At 38.6% G+C, this 23771-nt stretch overlaps 2 protein-coding genes across 2 annotated transcripts; one reads left to right on the plus strand and one right to left on the minus strand.

Annotated features, from left to right (window-relative positions):
- Positions 1–11936: 11936 nt before the first annotated feature.
- Positions 11937–15510, plus strand: LOC113280220 (chaperone protein ClpC1, chloroplastic-like). Its single transcript, XM_026528871.1, has 6 exons — positions 11937–12014; positions 12113–12301; positions 12388–12600; positions 12671–12888; positions 13022–14075; positions 15208–15510. The coding sequence occupies exons 1-6, from the start codon at positions 11937–11939 to the stop codon at positions 15508–15510; spliced, it is 2055 nt and encodes a 684-aa protein (XP_026384656.1).
- A 1878-nt stretch (positions 15511–17388) lies between these two features.
- Positions 17389–20103, minus strand: LOC113283826 (uncharacterized 38.1 kDa protein-like). The gene is made up of 9 exons (XM_026533215.1): positions 19657–20103; positions 19487–19542; positions 19090–19204; positions 18879–18995; positions 18599–18786; positions 18440–18499; positions 18171–18330; positions 18002–18070; positions 17389–17897 (listed from the first exon to the last, which is right to left on the minus strand). The coding sequence occupies exons 1-9, from the start codon at positions 19852–19854 to the stop codon at positions 17799–17801; spliced, it is 1062 nt and encodes a 353-aa protein (XP_026389000.1). The 5' UTR covers positions 19855–20103; the 3' UTR covers positions 17389–17798.
- Between the last annotated feature and the right edge of the window lie 3668 nt (positions 20104–23771).

Genomic DNA, 23771 nt, shown 5'->3' on the forward strand with positions numbered 1-23771 from the left:
TCGAGTGTATCTTTATTACCCCTCTTTTGGTGAGAATACCACCTTTCCCTCTTCATAGACGGGGAAAAGCCGGTTGAAAGCAACTGCACACCCAGTCCAACTGGCTTTTAAGCCTGAAATTTCCAAGACTTTGGGCTTCCCAACTCATTTTTACTTTCTTGAAATCCCAAACAAAATTTTGCTTCTCTTTTGTCAAGTTTCAGACTCTGCTGCCCCTCTTCATAAATCTAGTAGTTTAATACATTGCGAAGTGGCCGATGCTACTGTAGTACAATGATAAAGTCCATGGGTGACGATATCAATGACCTGTGCCAACATCAATTTTTTTACCGACAAAAAAAATACATTATGAATTGGGCACTCGCATATATAAAAACTAGATCGATATTTCTGCTAAGTATGAAACCAAGACTTTAAACTCGGCGGTGAGTGTAGATTAATTTTTGTTAAATTAATAAAAGTTTAATTTAGTAAACGCCAAGCTGGTAGCAAAATGTGATGTCACACATAGTTGAGGTTGTAACGTCACCTATTAATTAAAACTCGATGTAGGTTCCACAAAAGTTTATTAAATTAAGAAAATCATATTCTCATCTAGGTTGGAACGAACCCGGAAGGAAGGAATTTTTATCTAGCTGCACTTGCATCTTGAGGAATAACGAGCCTCCAAGGTCCGGACTCGCATTTCTGTAATTTTCCTAAAATTTTCTTATTTTTACTTGCAGTATGGACCTGCCTATGGACAGACGCATCCCACCAAACATTTTCCTGATCAGGTCCTTCCCAAAACAAACAAGAGGATTTTCAAGCTCTTCTATCAATTCTAAAGATTCTACAGTTTCACTAGATGATACTGACTTTTTGGAATCTGGATAAGGCTGAAACCAAAAATTATTAATCCACTCTCCGGTTTCCCGGGTAAATCTCGATGTCAGCTATGAATATCTCCGGTTTCCGGTGCTACATGACTTTCCCAACTAATTTGAAACCATATCCTCCAAAGTTTTATGGTTAGATCAACTGTCCATCTGGTTGCATTGCATCCATCCACGGATCCGCACTCACAGCTTTAACTGACCATCCATAAGTCGTAAGTCTGATTCGGGAAGCCTTCATTCTCAATCATTGACCGCAATTCAGTTACTAAACTACTCGATTTATGAATAGGGGGGCGGAGTATGAAACTTGATTAAGGAGAAGTGAAGTTTTGTTAGGAGTTCTAAGAAAGCAAAAAGACATGTCTATGAACTTCATAGTTAACTAGTTAAGTACACATTCTCATCGGCGACCTAACTTATGATCTTGCAATGGCAACATGACTGACTCCAGATCAAAAAGTTACCAATTCAATGGTCTGTGAATTAAGTTCTCAAAGTATCTTGTACAGTGACCATCCACGTCCAACGAGTTTAATTGTTTCCGTTAGGAGAGCTACGTAGGTAATGATAAGTTAATATTCTTCGAGAATAGAATATTGATGCATTTGAAGAGTACACAAGCGTATGTAATTAAGTAATCTTTTTTACTGATTGGACTTTTCGTTCCATAGTTTAATGTATACAGCTAATCTCATCTACGTGTTCTTAATTATAATGCATTATGTAGTTTGGTTGCTTCTTCTATGTATATTATATAGCTAGTTATCATGAGACGATCCATTAATCACACACGGAAAAATTTTAAGAAAAAAAGTCCAAGTTTGTGCGAAGACATAATGAAGATGAACAAGACTTCGAGTTTGTTCGGCGGCGTTGTGCCGATTCTGATACTGGTGGTTCTTCTTCTAGCTTTTGTGGACGTTTCTGTCTCTCAAGGATGCTATGGTGTTAATTGTAGTTGCTAAAATTCTAACAACCACACCCAATGAAATCCAACACCTATGATGAAGATCTACTCAACAAAAAAGAAATGAAGTGCATCAAAGTAAATACGGGGACAAGGTTTTTTACGTGGTTCGGCCATTAATGAAACTTACCTCCACGGGTATCACTATGATCGGAAATGTTACAAAGTCAGAAGAATTATATATAAACTCCATTAAAAGGGATTTGACTTCTTCTTGAGCTCTAAATTGTCGGAAGAAGAAGAAGCCCTTCTAAAAACGTCTCTATCTTTCCCTTATAAAGGGTAGGGATACACACCAAGTTATCATAATGCCCATAGGGATGACTAGGTAGAATAAGAGCTAGCAAGGTCTTATTCCCTACAAACAATTGTATCTAATTAAGCTACTCCCGCTCTAATCTTAGGACACGCGTCGGTTATATTTTCTGCTCCTACATTTATGCCCCTATTCTTGAGGTTTGCGAAAAGCAATCCTTAAGAAAATACTAGGTCTGCGTTGTTGTTGATCGCTTGCTTCTGACATCTTTGCTTCGGGTCTTGGCTTGGTGATGATTCTATGTGTACCCAAACTGGTTGTTACTCGACTACCAACTTGTAGCGACTTGGGCTTTTCGTTGGGATGCGAGTTGTCTGAATCTGGGCTTCTTACTAGCATGCCTCCCGACTAGGTTGTACTTCCCGATTGTTTCCTATGTTTCCACTTAACCCGATGTCGTGTACTTATTTCCTCATTACTCGGCTCTGGCTTTTTTTGACATTACAGACGATTCGTGTTGTTATGCCGGCCCGGAGTCAAGTGCCTCGTCTTGTAAGATCTATCCTCTTTGGTTGATTTGAACTTCTTGGGTATACCTCTGGCTCGGCTTAAGCTTGCATCTGGAGTTGAAATTCTTGGATGATAGCAGTTTTCTTCGTGACAGCTGTTTTAACACTTGCTCAAGATGGTGTTGGTGTCTGGAGTGTCTTGATGGGTTGAGTTCGAAACAGCTGAAGACGGTTGGTGATAAGCTCTCTCGGTGCTGATGACTATCGCTTCTATGTTGCATTCTTGTTGGGATATTCTTAGTATGCATACTTGCCCCTATTCTTGTGCGATGTTTCAAAGCAATTCTTGGTTCAAAAGTTGTTGATTGTTGTTGTCGTGCCGTGATATTTCTTGTAACTCCGCTACCGTAGGATCGTACTGGCTGGTCTCCGCTAACAATTGTGGATCACTACATTTGCCCCGAGCTATCTATCTCCCTTGGTAATTGTTGGAGCTCGCTCCGAGATGCTTGCTAGTTTCTTTTCTGAAGTATATGAAGCATTCTTGAACTGACCAGACCCTTGACAATCTGGTCATGCACTCATCCTGTTCGAAGTTGTCACGATCACGCCTTGGTAGTTAATGCTCAACTCTTTGTCTGGTTCAGTCGTCGTCCGTTCTTAACAAATAATAGTTTCTTAATCTCTTTACAGGAACGAGGGTACCTGCTACTCATGAGGGAAGGTGATAGTTTCCATGTCTCAAGTACATTTATGATACAAATTCAAAAACCTTAATATTAGCATAAAGTTCACAGCGAATCAAGTGATAATGACATGAGAGACTGTTCACAGATTAGGACAGGAGCGGAGTACTATTCACGTCCAATGCTTTCATAGAGTTAAATCAAGCTGTGTACTGGTTACTAAAGTTCAAGATGAAAGAGCAATGTAAAGTTGTAGGCTTTGTCCCTTACTATCCTATTTGTCAAGGGTTTTCCGTCTTAACCATTTTGCACAAGGTTCGCGATAAGCCTCGAGAAGTTCATATTTAACTTCAAGACGAAGGAGAGGGTCTTCTAGATATAGCATTTCTACGGCCAAGCATGTTACTATGCGATTGTAAGGATGTAAACGATTGTTTCGGTTCCTGCAATACTGTTCACTAAGCATGATCACGGTATGCGTCAACAAGACACTATGTATCCAAAGTAGAAAGGCATGGGCGACCCAATATGGCCTGTCAAGTTTTCGAATATCCGAGTGCCTTAGTCACTGTGATTACGCAAATGAATAACCACTGAATGCACACAAAGGACAATTCTCGAGATAGATGATACTTATCTTTCTTGTTAATCGGCTGACAGTCTTAGCATCCCCGGTTTGCTTCAAACGGTGAAGGTGTTCCCGTGCCACTCCCAAGCATTTTTCTTGCGTCAGTCTTATAATTATATGATTGTTGTTGAAGGGACTGCGCAAAGGAATACCATCATCACTTTCCTAGTACGGGTACTTTCCCATGTTCGTTTGCGTAGTCTCGAGACAACAATCATGCCTCGGACCTGTGGGATGAGACACTTAAGCCTTGCATTTTCGGCGGTAAGTTTTGGCTTTGAAAGATGCTGAAGTCAATACATTCGAGTACACCGTTCTGCCATACTCTGCAACAGCGTGAAAAGGCTCACTGTAGGCTGGACTCGTACATTACTTGCTTCATAATTGGACTGCATAGTTGCTTGGGACCTTGTTTGCTTCCAGTAATGTTGATACGGTACGGTTCGTTACTGCAACTCTTTACTTGATTCATAAACTTGGGAGACTCCATGATGTCGTCGCCTCCTTCATTTGGTTTGTGATCTCGGTCCGTAGCTTTGCTGCTGACAAGTCTTGGACACGATCGTAACCAAGACAGTTATTCGCCATAGCTTCCATGCTCCTGTATGTAGCCTCCATGCACTATTTAGCCCTATTCGTGTTATTCTGGCATAAATTCGGTTTCCATCGAACGTTCCTGCTAATGTTTACAATTTTTTAAATAAAAATACGTTATCAATCACATGCTTTTCCGACTTTCAAATGTTCATTGCATCTGTTGTGCTTTCTCATGAGTTTCTATGGTAAATGCCACCAGACAATGTCTAACATTGAAGGAGAAAAGGTTTGGAGCAATGCCTTCTAACTGGGCCTGGACTTTTCCGGAGTCTGTTTATGATCTTGCGAAATGCTGGAACAATGCCTTTTATGTAGGAAACAGTTTGGTTTGGAACTTAATCCCAGCAACCGTGGTTTGGGTTTTATGTAGAGAAAGAAATGCTCGCATTTTCGAAAAAAAACATACTTTCAAAACAGACGATGATCTTTCTTTGGATATTAAATCTTTAATAATAGCTTGGGCAGTTGCTTTTGGTCATCATTTTGTAGTTTCAACTCACAGTTGAGAGGTGGCTTTTGGTTGATGTAATTTTTAGATTTTCAGTTCTTTTTCTTTGCTCGCCATTTTGTATATTCTTCTTGTCTTAATATATCTCTCTTTCGATAAAAAAAAAAAAAAAAAGTTCGTGAGCTTCGTATGTATCAGGGAAAGTAACTTTTTCCTATTATACGACAAGTTAGCTTTCATCACTTTTTTTTTCCAATTCCCATGGTGGCTATGCCCATAATCCAACACTCTCGAGCAGCTCAATGATGATTCCCAACAATGTATACTACAGTATCTCTTACTGCCTTTAATAGCGTGGCCGGCCCTACTAACCTTACACATCCACTGCCTGTTAGGTAGCTTTTTCAGATTATCTTACTTTTGCAGGGGATGATCATCCACTACTTGGTTACTGTGCAGAGAGTGAAATTTTCAAAGCACTTTGTACAGCGACTCTTGGTTTGCTTTACTGCTAGTGAGCTTAGGAAATGTAAACTGTATTAATGGTGCTTAAGCATGCGTTTAGAATAACTAGATAAATGTTTGTTAGGACTTAGGAGAGTAATGACTATATAAAAAGCAGGGATGTATTCCATTGTTATCCAATCAACCTTCAAACCAGTAAAGTTTAAGTGTTCTCTTAATTCTACTACTACTTCTGATAGAGTGCATTTGTCAAGGGCTCTTAATCGACAATGGAGAAACTTGAGACAAAATATCAGATGGTTAAGCTCTTAAAATAGGGCACAAACTTGACTACACTTGCGAAGGAGGTAAGTGAAAAAATGAACATAGTAATACTAATAATCTTAACTTTTATGTTATATGTGCATTTTCTAAGCTAGGGAATTGATTTTCAGGGGAAACTTGATCCAGCTATAGGAAGGAAGGACGAGATTGAAAGAGTAATGCAAATTCTTTGCAAGCGTCGGAAGAACAACCCGTGCCTTATTGGAGATCCTGGTGTTGGTAAAACTGCCATTGTAGAAGGTCTGGCTCTTCGCATTGTAAACTTGGAGGATATTCCGACAAAGCTCCAGGATAAACAGGTAAGATGAAGTGTTACTGAAATACCAGATTTACAATGTTTTGTTATACTTACGGATACTACGGAAAGTACTATGTCTTATTATGCGTTATGATTGTCTTGCAGGTTATCTTGATTGATATGGCACGAGTTATTGCTGGCACAACTTATCATGGAGAATTTGAAGAAAGATTAATATCGGTTATTGATGAAGTTAAGGAAAGTAAAGGAAACGTAATAGTATTTATTGATGAGCTTCACACCCTAGTTGGAGCAGGGGGGTGGTCTCTTGATGCTGCAAATATTCTGAAACCTCCTCTTGCCAGGGGTGAACTTAAGGTAACAGTCACTACGTTTCCTTTCAAATACAATATCCAGGATACTCATGTGTGTGTCCTGCTTTAGTGTATTGGTGCGACTACGCTAAAGGAGTTGAAAAAGTACATTGAAAAAGACCCGGCGCTGGAAAGGCGATTCCAACAAGTTAAAGTAAACGAACCATCTGTTGATGATGCAATAGAAATTTTACATGGTTTGCGCAAATGATACGAGGATCATCACAATGTGCAGTACACAGAGGAAGCTTTGGTTGCAGCATTTCATTTGTCCCACCGTTACATCAGGTAATATATGTAGCTTTTCTATCTGTATATTTGTTTTTTCCTTAATGTGCAGGGTATCTATATTTGTTTTCGATCTCTAACACTGACTAGATGTTCTAATTTGTGTCAGTGATCGTTTCCTACCTGACAAGGCGATAGATTTGATAGATGAAGCAGCTTCCAGAGTTCAGCTTCGGCAGGAACATGGTTCTCTTCGGGTTTTACAAGTGACAGAAGAAGACATAAAACGTTTAGTATCTTCTTTTACTGGCATTCCTGTGGAAAATGTCTCAAGCCTGAATCTGAACGCCTCATAAATCTTGAGAATATATTACTAGAACGTGTGATAGGCCAGAAAGAAGCTACGAGCGATGTTGCGCGTGCCATTCGCCGAGCTCGCACTGGCATAAATGACCCAACCCAACCCATGGAATGTTTCTTGTTTACTGGTCCAACTGGTGTAGGAAAGACTGAATTAGCAAAAATATTGGGAACAGAGTATTTTGGGTCCAAAGGATCAGGCTAGACATGAGCGAGTATCATGCACCACATACTGTATCGAATCTCATTGGAGCACCTCCAGGGTACATTGGATTTTCAGAGGGTGGTCAGCTGACAGAAGCTGTCCGTCGCCGTCCACATAGCATTGTTCTCTTCGATGAGATTGAGAAGGCTCATGAAGATGTTTTCACTATCATGCTTCAAATTTTGGATGATGGAAGGCTGACAGATGGGGAAGGCCGCACAGTTGATTTTAAAAACACCCTAATAATATTGACCTCTAATGTTGGCAGTGACGTGATTAGCAGTGGAGATTCTGAACAAGCCAAGATCAAAGTAGGCGAAAAGCTGAAAAAAAAGTTCAAGCCTGAGTTCCTGAACAGGTTAGATGAAGTGGTTATATTTCAGCATTTAACAAAGCCTGACGTGAGAAAAATTGTCGACTTCCTGGTGTCAGAAGTTTCCGATAGATTGAAGGGCAAGAAAATCAAACTACGTGTTGAGAACAAGTTCAGAGATATGATAGCTGAAGAAGGTTACTCTCCCAAATACGGTGCAAGGGCATTGAAAAAGACGGTGGTGAGACTTCTGGTGGACAACTTGGCAGATAAAATGCTTACCTGAGAAATTAAAGAGGGAGATTCAGTTTCAGTAGACAACTGTTTATGGGAAGTGGTGGTTACTGTCACTGCACGATCTGGACCTTGATTCGAAGACTGCTTGTGGTTGACAGTGTTAAACAAAACTTTTCTTTCATGTGCACTTTTTTGCTAATGGACTTGTGTTTTTGTTTTGATTATGTTCTTGTTGCTGATTTCTGGTTAACGCTAAAGTTCAATTCGCATACTGAAACTCCATTCTTAATTAAAACCAGCACTATCAACGTACGAACACGTTTTCTTTTCTCACTGGCTTCTACTGCAACAATACACCCGCTAAGACAATATAATACAATTATACAGCAACAGGTAAGCTTTTCTGATAGTTCAATTCTAAATACTGTAATGAAAAATGGGTAACACTTAATCCTGAGTCCTGTTTGTGTAATCACTCAGAAACTCATATTGCCAGCCTATTTGGTTCAGCGATGGCAATGGAAGTCTTCCTTAGTTCCATTTCAGGTGGTACTAGAGTATGACTAGGTAATGGCTCAAGAAAAAAAAATATGATCAATTAAGATTAACGAGATTTGTTCTTCTCACCTTTGCACGTTTGTCATAAGCTGCATAATGCCAAGCACATCCTTTCTTGAGCATTGCTTCCTATAGGAAGGTAAAGTTAGATAGACAATTAAGAAAGAAGACTGAGATTCGCAAGGAACGCATAGGTCATTAGCAAGAATGGGGTCAGGAAATTTTAATGGACATTTGTTGTAACCATAGGTTCACATGAGTCGAGCCATTGCTCATTAGAACTAACATGCAATCCGTTGAAGTTCAGCCCATGGATGTAAATAATGATATAAAACCCCATCTATGTGTTGTCAACTTGTCATAAGAGATAGCCTATGATATTGAAAATGACTAATTGAACCAAAATCGATAATTGTTCGGGTATATATATATAGAACTCTATATATAACCATGCGGATTTATATATATTCTTTGATATGTTTGCCAAAATTTTCCAGGGTTTTCCTGAGAACAACAAATAGATCATCAGTAGTTTGATTGATATTAACATTTTCGCAAATAATTGCAGTCCTTCGATCAGTGTCTCCGTCTCTAGAATTGATCTGTGCACAACGCAATGAGACGGACTCTACAAAAGTACGTATTTTCTCGCCACCAATTTTTCCCTCCTCCTCCTTGTCCGATCATCAAACCGAACCCTAATTTTTCACTCCTTCCTCATCTCACCACCTCTACTCAAATCACAAAAGTTCAACATAGCTTAGTGGAGGAGACCCCTCGGGGTTATTTTTATGACGTCTACACAGGGGAGGAGAATTGCTTTTATGTCAACAAAGAGGAGTTTAAGAGGATGTTGAATGATTACAAGGATAATATGATGCGAATGGAACCATGTGTAATGGAAGCCATGAGAAGCTTATGGATAAACTTATGGAAGAGGTTGGAATCGGATGCATAAAAGAAACTGATTTTGATGAGGAATATGAGGAGGAAGACATAGTTTATGATATGGATCCTGAATATGAAGATGAGTATGAAAATGAATATGAATACGAGGAGGACTATTACATTAATAAGGGATATTTGAGAGAAGAATCTGACGAAGATGATGACTCTGACACCTACAACTACGACTCTGGTAGGGCAGAAGAATGTAAAAATTGAATGGGAGCTAGGCTAATAAAGCAAGGACACGAGGAAGTAATGAGCTTATGGGAGTAATTGCCGTCTTAAAAAGAATCAGCTCTTTCTAAGCAGACCACTTATACGGTGGTGACCCAGCTGACATTCAGGGGCGAAACTAGCAGGGGTTAGTCCACGAGTGAGTTGGAGGGAGTTTAATGTATTTTAAATCTTGGGAATTTTGAGGGAGTGTAAGAGAGTATAGGGAGTTTTAGAGAGTTTGGTGTGTTGAGTGTAGGGAGTTTGAGAGACTCTTCCAAAATCTCTATTTTTTTGAGAGATTTGGAGTGAGGCAAAAATACAATATAAACTCCTTAGAACTCCCAAAAAAAAACAAACTCCCTATCATTCTAATTTTTACCACTAACAGGGAGTTTAAGAATTTCTTTCAAACTCCCCCACGACTAACGGGGTTTTTTAGGGAGTTTGGGAGACTCTTCTAAACTCTCCCACGACTAACGGGGATTTTGAGAGACTCCCTCGAACTCCCTCACGACTAACGGGAAAAAACACAACTACACCCAACTCCCCAACTCCCTTGAGGACTAACACCCTGCTAGAAAACTTGCTATGTACAGGCAAATTCTTGATATGCTTCAAGCTGGCTTAGCTCCTGTCATACATTAAGACATGAAATTTTTTATCTCGGTGAATACAAAGACATTTACGACAATAGAAGCTTACGGAGGAACTTTATTCGAGCATGAAGGTCTTTATCCTACTAATCCATAATGGAAGCAGTGGTGCCAAACCCTTCCTCAAGTAAAAACTGATCTAGATGCATGCATGTACTTGTCAATTTTAATTTAAAATCCATATTACAATTATCAACAACACGATTAATTAAAATGCTTAGAATTGCCATTACATTTATCGTTATCAATGATTATTTATGTTAATATTGTTCTAGAGATGCATGCATGTACTTGTATGCCGTGAAATTGTTGTTCCGCAACTTTATACTAACTTAGAAACTCTTTCAAATCCGTCGTCCTGGCTGCTTATTCCCAAAACCTGAGTACTATTTGAACCAGCGCTAGTGGTTTGGTCTTCCGTAGCCTTACACCTCCGGTTCTTGTTAGCTAGGCTTTTCAGATTCTCTTAGAGCATCTCCAAGCTAGAGGTATTATTAATACCTTTTAGTTGTGGGTCATTTCTATGTGGCTAAAATAAAATATAAGTTTGAGTTTCTATCTAAAACTTCATCTCCAATGCAAAGGTCGATGTATCTCAATTTTTCATGTGTAAAACAATATCTCAATTTATCAAAAACTGAAAAATGAATTGGCCGAATCTTGGGTATTACAATCGGGCGTTAAACTTTCATCAAACTTTCATCGGAGTCCCATATTTAGTTGTCGGGGTCGGATATTGAACCTGGCCAAGCCATAATTTAAAATTTTAAAGTGCACCTGTTAACAAAAAACATTGAGTCCAATGTGTCTACGAAGAAACAAAAAACCATTCTGAATTGGTAAACCTTAAACGAACACAAAACCAAAAAATTCCCATCTAAATTTTAATTTCCTCACCTGGGAATCAAAAGCATACTTCAGTTCCAAATACCAACTAAGCAAACCTAAACTAAAGACATTTTGGAAATTAACCCAAATTTGGTTTTACCCACAAATGTTAATTGGATGTGTCATTTGCTTATTCTGTATTGGTTACTGTAATGAACTAAGAAAGAGGAGGAAATTCTCTATTAGGAATTAACCCAAATTTGATTAGAAATCGTTTACTTAGATTTGACAGAGCTTACATCCTAAATCAAGCAACTAAAGTGATTTAACTATCATTCACAAAAAACGAAACAGTAAGTGCTTAAGCTAGCCATTAGATTAAACAGGGAGGTTAATAAATAAATAAATCAAGCACAGAAAAGAAGAAAAACATGATCAAGATTTTACCTTAGCTAGAAGCTTCAATATCTATGCCGAAGATGATTGCTCACAGCGAAGAAAAACATTTTGATTGAATAAGAAGAAGAAGACATAGGCTTTGAGATTATCATCGAGTAAGTTTTATTTAAAAAAAAAAAACAATTTTTTGGAATAAAAATGATGATGTGTCGTTAGACCCGGGGTTAATGAGAGAGTGTAGATTTGACTTTCTGCTTTACCCTTGCTTGTGAGTTGGCAGCCATGTCATCGGAGATGCCCTTATATTCTTGTTTACAAAAGCAGGCCAGGGGATGAATGACCTTGAACCTTAATCAGTATAGTACTCGGTTACTGTGCAGAAATTGGACTTCTCAAAGCATTTTATAGCCGACTCTTCGTTTCCATTACTTATAAAGAGCTTAGGAAATGTAAACTTCATTAATGGTACTTAAGCATGCATTTAGTATAGCAAGATAAATGTTTGTTAGGACTTGGGAGTACCTAATGACTATATAAAGAGGGACGTACATTGCCGTCCATTCATCTTCAAACCTGTAGCAAAGTTTGCTAGTTCTCGTACTACTTCTGATAGAGTGCAGTATGGAGAGACTTGAGGCAAATTCTAAGATGGATAAGCTCTTAAAATATGGCACAAACTTGACTACGCTTGCAATGGAGGTAAATAAAACAACCAACATACTAATCTTATTCTTCTTACATTACAAATTGCAATTTCTGAGAAGTTAAATCTGAATTGGTTTCTTGATGATTTTCAGGGGAAACTTGATCCAGCTATAGGAAGGAAGGACGAGATAGAAAGAGTAATGCAAATTCTTTGCAAGCGTCGGAAGAACAACCCATGCCTTATTGGAGATCCTGGTGTTGGTAAAACTGCCATTGTAGAAGGTCTGGCTCTTCGTATTGGAAACTCGGAGGATATTCCGCCAAAGCTCCAGGGTAAACAGGTTAGATGAAGTCTTACCAAAATGCCGGATTTGTAATGTTTCATTATATATACTTACAGATACTAAAGAAAGTACTATGTTTGCAGGTTTTCTCGATTGATATGGCACGACTTATCGCTGGCACAACTTTACGCGGAGAATTCGAAGAAAGGTTAATAACGGTGATTGATGAAGTTAAGAGAAGTGAAGGAAATGTAATACTCTTTATTGATGAGCTTCACACATTAATTGGGGCAGGGGCGCATACTCTTGATGCTGCTAATATTCTGAAGCCCCCTCTTGCCAGGGGTGAACTTACGGTAATAGTCATTGCGTTTCCTTTCAAATATGCTTAACACCCAGGATGCTTATTTATTTTTTCTGCTTTAGTGTATTGGTGCAACTACGTTGCAAGAGTTCAAAAAGTACATTGAAAAAGACCAGGCATTGGAAAGGCGGTTCCAACAAGTTAAAGTAGATGAACCATCTGTTGATGATGCGATAGAAATTTTACAAGGTTTGCGCAAACGATATGAGAATCATCACAATGTGCAGTACACGGATGAAGCTCTGGTTGCAGCAGTTCAATTGTCTCATCGTTACATCAGGTATATGTAGTTTTCTCTAAGTATATATATTCTAGGCGTTATTATCCATATACATCTCTTAAATGTTTAGGGTATCTCTATTAGTTTTCCATCCCTAACACTAACACTAGCTAGATGTTCTAATTGGTGTCAGTGATCGTTACCTCCCGGACAAGGCGATAGATTTGATAGATGAAGCTGCCTCGAGAGTTCAGCTTCTGCAGGAACAAGGCTCTCTACAAGTTTTGCAAGTGACAGAAGATGACATAAAACATGCTGTATCTTCTTTGACTGGCATTCCTTTGGAAAAAGTCTCAAGCTTGGAATCTGAACGCCTACTGAATCTTGAGAATATATTATTAGAACGTGTGATTGGCCAACAAGAAGCTGCGAAGGATGTTGCGCGTGCCATTCGCCGAGCTCGCACTGGCATAAATGACCCTAACCAACCCATAGGAAGTTTCTTGTTTACTGGCCCAACTGGTGTAGGAAAGACTGAACTGGCAAAAGTATTGGCCGCAGAGTATTTTGGGGCGAAAGAAGCCATGATCAGGCTAGACATGAGCGAGTATTATGCAAGACATACTGTCGCGAAACTCATTGGAGCACCTCCAGGGTACATTGGATTTGCTGAGGGTGGTCAGCTGACAGAAGCTGTCCGTCGGCGTCCACATACCATTGTTCTCTTTGATGAGATTGAGAAGGCTCATGAAGATGTTTTCACTATCATGCTTCAAATTTTGGATGATGGACGATTGACAGATGGTGGAGGCCGCACTATTGATTTTAAAAACACACTAATAATATTGACCTCTAATGTTGGCAGTGATGTGATAAGCAGTGGAGATTCTGAACAAACCAAGATCAAAGTAGGTGAAGAGCTGAGAAAAAAGTTCCGGCCTGAGTTCCTAAACAGATTAGATGAAGTAGTTATATTTCAGCATTTAACAAAGCCTGAAGTGAGAAAGATTGTCGACTTACTGGTGGCAGAAGTTTCAGATAGATTGAAAGTCAAGAAAATCATACTAGATGTTTCGAAAAAGTTCAAAGAAATGATAGCTGAAGAAGGTTACTCTCCCACATATGGTGCAAGGGCGTTGAAGAGGACGGTCGTGAGACTTCTGGAGGACAACTTAGCAGATAAAATGCTTACCGGAGAAATTAAGGAGGGAGACTCAGTTTCTGTTAACTATTTTGGAGAAGTGATGGTTACATCACTACAAAACAGAAGGCCTCTTGGGACGGCCAAAAAACGTCCCAAGAGGTATTAGGGACGGTTTATGTACCGTCCCATGTTCCACCGTCAATAATATTATTTGGACATGTTTTCTTTTTGAGACACATATTTTAGCCTTGATTTAAATATTCTATGACTATAGGGACGGTCAGGCCATCACCGTCCCAAATATTCTTCTCTAGGGACGGTTTTTTCAAAACAGCCGTCCCTAGAAGCTATTTGTTTTGTAGTGCATGTTACGGCAACTTTGATCTGACTGACTACTTGACATTGTGAATGGGCTATTTTTCTTCCATGTGCACTTTTTTGTTTGTGGACTTGTGTTTTTGATTTCTTGTTCACTCCAAAGTTCAATTTGCATACTCAAACTCCATTCACAGTTAACACCAACACTATCAACAGACAAATACTTTTTCTTTTCTCGTTCATCGGTTTGAATACAACAACAAACATTATTTACTGGTTCTTACTGCAACAATACTATTGGTGTTACAATTTGATACATAATTACAACTTCTACGCCAATACAGTTACACATAGTTCAATTCTAATTACTGTAATGGATAACCTGTACCCTTAATCTTGAGTCATGTTTATGTAATCAGTTAGAAGGTCATATAGCCTTCTAATATGCTACCTATGTGAAATCTCAATGGTTCCTTTAATTTGATGCCATCCCTCAGGTCTTTCTGCGAAAGTGAAACACCCTATAGGCTCATCTCCTGTGGTTTCTGGCTTAGTAAGACCAACCTATTTGGTTCAGCAATGGCAATGGAAGTCATCAATAGTCCCATTTGAGGTGGTACTTCAGAATACAACTCAGTTTCCACCACGTTTGTTTTTTTTCCATTCCCATGGCTCTTGCGGGTTTTTCGCAGCCCACAGTCCAACACGAACATGAAGGTCTTTATCCTACTAATCCATATGGAATCAGTGGTGCCAAACCCTTCCACAAAGACGAATTCATCTAGATGCATGCATGCACTTGTCGATTTTCGTTTAAAATCGATATTACAATTATCCATAACAAGATTAATTAACATGCTTAGAAGTGCCATTACACTTATCGATAACAATGATTATTTATGTCAATATTGATATAGAGATGCATGTACTTGTATGCCGTGAAATTGTTGTACGAGTATAATTTCCTCTCTTGCAAGTGCTATCAGAAAACAAAATCGGAAACAGCTTCGAGCATCTTTCTCATCCGGCAACTTTATACGAAACTCTTTCAAATCCGTCGTCCTGGCTGCTTATTCCCAAAACCTGAGTATTTAAACCAGCGCTTTAATAGCGTGGCCCCTGGTAACCTTACACCTCCAATGCCTATTAGCTATTGGGGCTCTTCGTTTACTGTGCGTTTTATTGGGGCTCTTCGTTTTCTTTACTCATTAGGAGCTTAGGAAATATAAAATTTCATTAATGGTACTTAAGCATGCGTTTAGTCTACCTAGATAAATGTTTGTAGGACTTGGGAGTACCTAATGACTACAAAAAAAAGGGATGTACTCCATTGCTGTCCATTGCTATCTTCAAACCAGCAGCAAAATTCCAGTGTTCTTAGTTCTACTAATTCTGATATAATTTTTATACTTTTTAGAGGAGAAGAAAAAAATATGGGGATTAATGGGAAAGTAACTCTGAGGTTTCTATTAAATGGGGCTCCTCAGATACAATCTGGTGAAAATATAGGGATTTTGGGTTGTTCCGAAGAATTTGATTCATGGAAGAAGATATTACATATGAGTTGGAACGAGAAAGGTTGGGCAGGTCAGCTTGAATTTGAAACTAAAGGGCGCGCCGGGGAACTGATTGAATTTAAATTTGTGATTGTTCATGTGAAAGATAAGAATAATGTGGTGGTATTGGAAGAACGTGATGATAGAAAATTTACACTTCCACAAGATGGCTTCTATCAAATGGTTTGTCAGTGGAATAACACTGGAGAACCGGTGAATCTGTCAACACTGGATGGGACTAGTAATTATGATAAGCTAGTCAAGGAGGTAAACAAAACAATAACCATTGTAATATTAATTATCTAAATTGTATTGCAATTTGTGAGCCTTTGAAATCTTAAATTGACTGTTCTTACTGATCTAGGAGCTCATTAGAGATTTCAGGTTATTGTTTATCTCATTACTTCTGTCATTTTTGGGTCTTACATTTGAAAATGTTGCAGAAAACTCTGTTCGCAGCAATGGAGACGGTTATTAATATGATGAAAGAGGCTAAATTTCGTGAGGAAAAAGCTGAACTTTTTAAAAAGGAAGCTCCATCGGGTGGTTTAGAAGATACCTTCAAGAGGGTTGAAGGCCTCAGGCAGATGATGCAGCGTGCAAGAGAAGCAAATGACATGGTTGCTACTTATATCCTTAGTTAAGGAAATGATATGTTTCGCGAAATAACCTTAGTTAAATACTGGTCATAGTATTCTGTAATTATGCACAGATCCTCGAGATGGTTACTTTTGCACGAGAGTTGCTTAGAGAACAAGAACTCATCATGGAGAAGGTGGTTCAAGAATCAGAAAGACTACAACAAGAACCAGAACAGAACTCCGAGGTAATAATAGCTCCTGCCACATTCAGATTAGTGTTGTCTGAAGAAACGTATTTTTCGTGTACCCATGGGCACAACTCAATAATATTTGTACAGAATGAGATTTGATCTTTTGCTCGTCTTTTGTTGTAGCTCGGTGACATGGATCGCGAATGTGTTGTTGACGTACTGCAGTAAGTTCCCCCACGTTCATTAAGCAGATCTATTCATCACTGCTCCGCTCATTTTATTATCAAATGTTGAGAGATATTTTTGCTTATTGCCATTTCTGACCTTATTTCTGCTTTTGTTTGTTGCAGACGAGAAATTGCTGTTATATGCAAAGATGTGAAATTTCTGAAACAAAAATTTGATGAATGTGTCCCGTTTAGCAAGAAGGTTTCTTCTTCAGGCTCATTCTCTAAGGGCCTTATAGAAGATTGGTTTCCTGAACATGATCAGTCCTCTGGGACCCCGAAGAAGGTTATTACTCCTGCACCCTCAGTCTGTGAGGATCATCCGTTGATGAATAAGGATACAAAATTCGATGGAAAAGAGTCTCTTTCAGATGATGACTGGGACATGTTCGAGGACGAAACTTCTTTCTTTCCTTAAACTCTGGGTGTCCATATTGCAGTGAGAAAGAGACTTCGATTTTGCAGGAATTCTAATTTTTTCTTGTTGATTTCTGGTTAGTTCTAAGTTCATTTTCAAACTGTCTTCACAGTTAAAACCAACACTGTCAACAAATGAATGCATTTTCTTTTCTCATTCATTGGTTTGAATACAGCAATGAACAATACTTACTGGTTTCTTCTACAACAATATTATAATTTGGTCATAAATACACCCGCTAAGACAATACATTTACCATACAATTATATAAAGCTCAGTTCTAAATGCTGTAATTATACCCTTAATCCTGAGTCCTGTTTGTGTAATCAGTCAGAAGGTCATATAGCCTGCTAATATGCTGCTTATGTGAAATCTCTATGATGCATTATGATGTCATCCCCCATGTCTTTCTGCGAAAATGAAACACTCTATCGGCTCCATCTCCTGCGGTTTCTGGCTTAGTAAGACCAACCTATTTGGTTCAGCAAGGGAAATGGAAGTCATCCATAGTCCCATTTCAGGTGGTACTTACAACTTAATTTCCGGCACGTTTGTTTTTTCTCCATTCCCATGGCTCTTGTGGGTTTGTTGCAGCCCACAATCCAACACGAGCAGTTCTAGCTTCTTTCTCCCACTGTTTCCAAGCACAAAGTTTTGTCAATTTGAGTATGACTAGGTAATGCCTCACCGAAAAAAAGAAAAGGAGCAATTAAGATTATAGAGATTTCTTCTACTCACCTTTGCGAGCTCAGGACGTTTATCATAAGCTGCATAATGCCAAGCACACCCTTTCTTGAGCATTACTTCCTGTAGAATGGGAAAGTAAGATACACAATTGAGAAAGCAGAATGAGGTTTTGCAAGGAATGAATTAAACCAAGAGAAACTGCTGGTCAGGTGTATGTTACCTGCACAAACTTCCCGTTGCAGTAGATATCTCCTACTATTCGCCCATAGCGATCCTCCTCGTAAGCGTGAATTAACAAACATTTTCCTTCAACCAGCTTCGTAAGTTCCTGCTTTGCTTCTTGTCCAAAGGGCATTTTACTTTCTGGGCAATCAATTCCCCTGTTTTCTTACTCAACAGGAGTGTTCAGAAAAAGTTAGATTCAAACCGGGGTTCGTTTCTATTTTGAAATCAAAGCAGTAACCAAGTAGAGATGAGATTGTTGTTTACCTGAATCGAACACGATACTTCTTTGCAAGAATATCCTCATTGTTGGTACCACTTAGCACTCTACATGTAACAAGAAAACCATAAATAAATCGAATTGGTGGTTTTCACTGATGGTCAAAATTGAGGAATTCACACAAGTTGGGATAAGCAAGCTAGAACCTGTAACCAGCATCAATGATGGTCTTATGAAGTGCATCTGCCTTTGGATAATCCCTGACTGCGCGTGCTTTTGCTCGTTGTGATGCTGCAGCATGTACAGCCTTGGGCACATTGGGAGCTTCTCTAGGATCCGCAGCGTTAACGTAGACAGTTAAGGTATCTCCATCAGGAATAGCTTTTGCATCCACCTAGTACACACATATAGCTTGTTACATTGTGAAAATACTCCAAATAAGAAAAGTAATAAAAATTGATCTAATTCTAAGGAACACGAGCTCACCGGAAGTGTATGTAACTCGAACTTCACCCCTTGAGGTCGTGAAGTAGGATTAGTTACTACAGCAGGAACCTCAACCAGATTATGTGGTAGCGGAAGACCGTAATACTTCAATAACCCCTATATCGAAACAAAACAAGAACCCTCTTAAAGCATAGCTCATAATTGAAAAGCTCAACAATAAGACTATTGTATTTAGAAATCAATGTAGCACCTCTACATCAGCCTTTTGGTGATGCTTTAAGGTCTGAATGACAAGCCTAGATGCTTGTTCAGGTGTTTTAGGTGCCGTTTTCGCTTCTTTCCATGACTGCAACAGTTTGGTGTACCTTCAACATTTTAACAACACACAATTTTCAAACCAATTCAGATGCCAATTTGTGTCTTAGTTGCTATTCTAGTACAGTGGTAAACTCAGTCAATTAGATCAAAACTCATCTACATCCTAATTTACCAACACATAAAATGCACAATTGGTTCAAATTCAATAAATGACAATTCCACCTTATATACATTCATATTCAGCAATCAATGAAACCCATTTTGAGCAAAACATCAAAAATTTCTGGGTTTTTGAGATGAAATTGATAAATAAGAAGTGAATGAAGTACCAATTAGCTTGAGCTTTCTTTGAAGATACAACCAGCTGACTGAGCCCCTCAGGTACCTGCAGATCCAAATCAAGAAATTTTGTAAGCTAATTATGCAAATTTCCCAAAATCAAAGAGCAACCCATTGTTCTAAACCACTAAATAAACCAAGAAAAGCTTCTAAATTTCACCTGAGAAGTGTTCTGAAAGTGATTTAGATCATGAGCTAAAGCTGAAACACCACCAGCAGTAGCAGCAGCTTTGGGAGGAGGAACACCATATTGATACTGATTAGCTGAGGGAGGAGGAACACCATACTGATATTGATTTGACTCCTGAGTGGTTGGTTCACAACAATTTCTATACAGAAACCTTAGAGCATTCCCCATTTAGAATTTTTTGTGAAAATGAAACCAGAATTCCAATTGCAATATAGAAAGAAAAAAAGGAAAGGGATTGAAAAGAGAATAAAATAGAATTGAAAGTTGAAAGAAAGATATGAGATTTGATGGTTCGGTGGGAAATTGAAATCTATCTATCTACAGATTTGACTTCAATTGTCTCCTTCCTGGGAATCTCTCTTTTCTTTTTCTTTTTCTTTTTCTGAATTTGCAGAGGAAGTAACCGAAAGCTTTTCAGACGTGTTGAGATCTGATTGGATTTCATGTCTGATTGGAGTTAACGTAAGACAGAAGCTGTAATCATGTGATTCCATTTTTAATGGAGAGTAAAACCCTTTGGAGAAAAGGTTAAGCAGTTGATTACTGTTCAAATGATTGGCCTTTCTTGAAACGCGTGTAGGAGGATTATTGGATGCAAAAGTCAAACGTCTAATTACGCGTCTATGATGTGTCCTATGGGAAGCCGAGGCGCAGTAATTAAAGGTTGGGTTCCCGTAAAACATTCTCGAGAATTGGGCATTAGAGCAGTTCTTGTGGCAATAAACACAAATAAAAATTTGTTGAGGCACCTGGATCCAGAGCTGTCGATTTCTAACCCGGTCTGCGGGTTGGACCTAGCTTGGCTTGATTTAACCTGGTTCGGCTTGGCTTGTTGTCTAAACAAGCCGGGTTAGGGTTGTCATATCTAGCCCTAGTAAAAACAAGTCGGGTTAGGGTCAACCCGCGGGTTACCCGTCAACCTGTCAATTTCATGTGAGTTATTAGTTTAGGAATTTTATGTTACTAATTTAAGAATTTTAGGGTGTTGTGCTAGAAATCAAAGTTCATATTTCCTTAAATGATTTAATACAATCCAAATTTCATTTGATTTAGGATTACGGAGTAGTGATCCCTCTGCCCACTAAATTTTTTATACATTTAAGTGATTTTAGTTTCAACCAATGTAGTTAATTTCGCCCGTACCGGCCGATATATCGGCGATATTACCGGTATCGGATGTTGAGCGATACGGAAATCCTAATATCGCGATACGATTTTTTACCGATAATACCGTCCGGTACGGGAAAAAGGGTACACCGATTTATCGGCGATATTCGGTATTATCGGCGATATTTGCTTATAGACAACAACCATTTCATTTCATTTCATAGATGTGATATAGATGTGTATTCAATTCATTCGTACTCACAAATTAGGTTTGCCTATAGACAACAACCATTTTGATTTCCATGTGTACGTGACTATAAATGCTACGAGCTCTCTCCATTTCTCCATCTGTCTCTCTTGTTTACTATTAGATAAGTGGTCCGTTTTGGTGCTGGTTCTCTTTTTTTGGTTTCTTGACTATAAATGCTAGTATAAAATCTATAATTATAAATGTCTTCATAACATGGCCCCATCTTTGGTTCTGGTTCTCTAAGTCATGTCAATTCTATCCATCAAGAAAAACTTTCCTAAAGATTTATTATGTGTGAATGGTTAGAATGACTTTAATGATTGCAGGGAAGGAAATCATAGGGAATGTGCTAGAAATCCACAGAATGTTGCATTTCCTCACAACTAGAAATATGCACATCAGATGCTCGAGAAAATTCCTGAGCAACTAGTTTTGTTCCACTAGGTTTGCATTGAGTTTGAGTTGGATTTGATATCAAGAGAAATTGTTTGTTTCTAAAATTGATGCATCTTAATGTTATCTAATTTTGTGTGAAACAATATAAATTATAGATATAAATTTAGAACCGATATTGTACCGATATTTGAAACCGAGATCTCCCCGATACAATGTTGTACCAGTGTACCGGTCCTCAGCCGAGACAAACCGATATCCGATATTAACTACATTGGTTTCAACCACCCCATTTAACAAGCCAACCCGCAACCCGTTAGAGCCAACCCGTCTAGGGCTAGGGTTGGGGTTTTTGGCTTGTACATGAATAGTACTAGGGCTAGGGCTGACCCTAACCCGTCCATGGCTTGTCAAGCTAGGGCCGGGTTGACCCTAGCTTGCCCGTTTGACAGCTCTAACGTGGATGAACAAACTGCGTTCTTCACTATGGGAAACAAGACAAAATGAACAAATCTGATATTTTAGGGTTCCACTAGTGATTTTATTAATATAAAATAATAAGAGTTTTATTTATTTAAACTAATAAGAGTTGGGTCCCACTAATGATTTTATTTATATAAACTAAAAAGTTATAAATATTAAAATGTTTCTTTAATAGTTAAAAATCAGAAGAAGTGAGGTGTTTTTAACTTTTCGTAGTGGTGGGCGATCTTCCCATGAACGCCTGCGTTGGTTCGTAAATCGCAGGCGTTTGTTCTTTGATCGCCAGCGTAGGTAGCAATGCCGCCCGTCTTTAATACAGACCCGCGCTGGATGTTACGACTCAATGTTCAAAGCAACTGATTTGATGATTTGAACATTCATTTTTCATGTTTGGTCATGCCATAGTGGGAGCAAAATGAACAAACTCTGAGTTTGTTTATCCCATAGGAACTGCTCTTAGGTGTAACTATAGGTGTCCACTCCACACAGACGAGACGATTTTTGTTCCTTTATCTTTTTTGATTAATTTGGTAAAGAGTTTGGTGGTGTTGACGAATTTCGAGCTCAGGTCGCTGATATCTATCATCATCCAATACATTTTATCATTGTTTTATGGCTAGAATATGGATTGGAGTATATCGATTGCAGATTAAAGATCAATGACAATATATGGTAACATGATATATTTTTGGTGAAAACGGAAAAAAAAAGAAAAAAAAAACTAGTCATCAATCATGATATAAAGTTTGTATAAATGCCAGATTCTAGTTTATGAGGAAGAGTTCAAAGTCGTGGTGCACGATTTGGATCACAAAGAAATTAATTACCAAGCAAATACCAAAGAAGAGTTTGGTCATGTGGACAGGCAGTTGGAGGAAACCTTTGTGCAACTGGATGCATAGGAAGATGTTAATAATGGGCTGAAGCTCAATGGGATTTAAGGCTAAAGGCATGACAAGATTATTGCAATGTTGTAGAAGCTGAGATACGGAAGAGTAGATCTCAGGTCCGGAAGGGGAAGTAGGTAAAGTTCCACTTTGGGACAACAGGCCTAGAGGGGCAACGAAATATTAATGCTCCATCGTATTTAACCTGTCCACTGTGAAAAGAATTGGGACGGATATGAATATCATAATAGTTTACACTCTACTTACTCATTGTTCTATTAGCTAACTGCCTTGACAGTCTGTCATTCCACGTGTAATAAAGCTCTGTGTTGGTTACCTTTCCAGCCTGTCTGTAACAGTCTGTCATTCCACGTGTAAGCTCTGTGTTGGTTACTTTGTGTATGGTTGTGTGTGTCTGTAATAAGAGTATTTAATACTCTTGTTTAAGCTGGTCTCTGTAAGATCTTTTTTATCTTCAATGAGAAGAACATTTATGTTATGTTGGTATCAGACTTGAGATTTTTTTCTCAGGGGTTCCTTCGATCTGTTTTCTTCCTCCATTAATGGAGTGTTCTTGAGCTCAATCTTCTTCTTTTTTCGAGTGATCTTCTCTACTTCTTGTTTCTTGTTTCTGTATCACTCGATTTGTCTCAAGATTTTTTTCAGATTTGCACAAAATTTCTTGATTTCTTCTTCTTGTTTGATCTACTTTGTTCAGATCTTCTTTTTCTTTTCTTTTACCTACAATGGAAAATCGATCCATTTCAAAACTTCCCCTCAATCAATTAACTGGTATAGTCAATTTCAAACTCAAGGATGACAACTTCTTAACCTGGAAGTCAGTAAATCTTGCTCTTCTCAATAAATTACGAGTTGCTAATTATGTCACTGGAGAACGTGAATGTCCTGAGCAATTTACCTCTCGTAATCATGCCAACAACAACATTGTGAATCCTGCTTTCACA

This window comes from Papaver somniferum, chromosome 5, assembly GCF_003573695.1.
Source record: "Papaver somniferum cultivar HN1 chromosome 5, ASM357369v1, whole genome shotgun sequence".
NCBI classification, from domain to species: domain Eukaryota; kingdom Viridiplantae; phylum Streptophyta; class Magnoliopsida; order Ranunculales; family Papaveraceae; genus Papaver; species Papaver somniferum.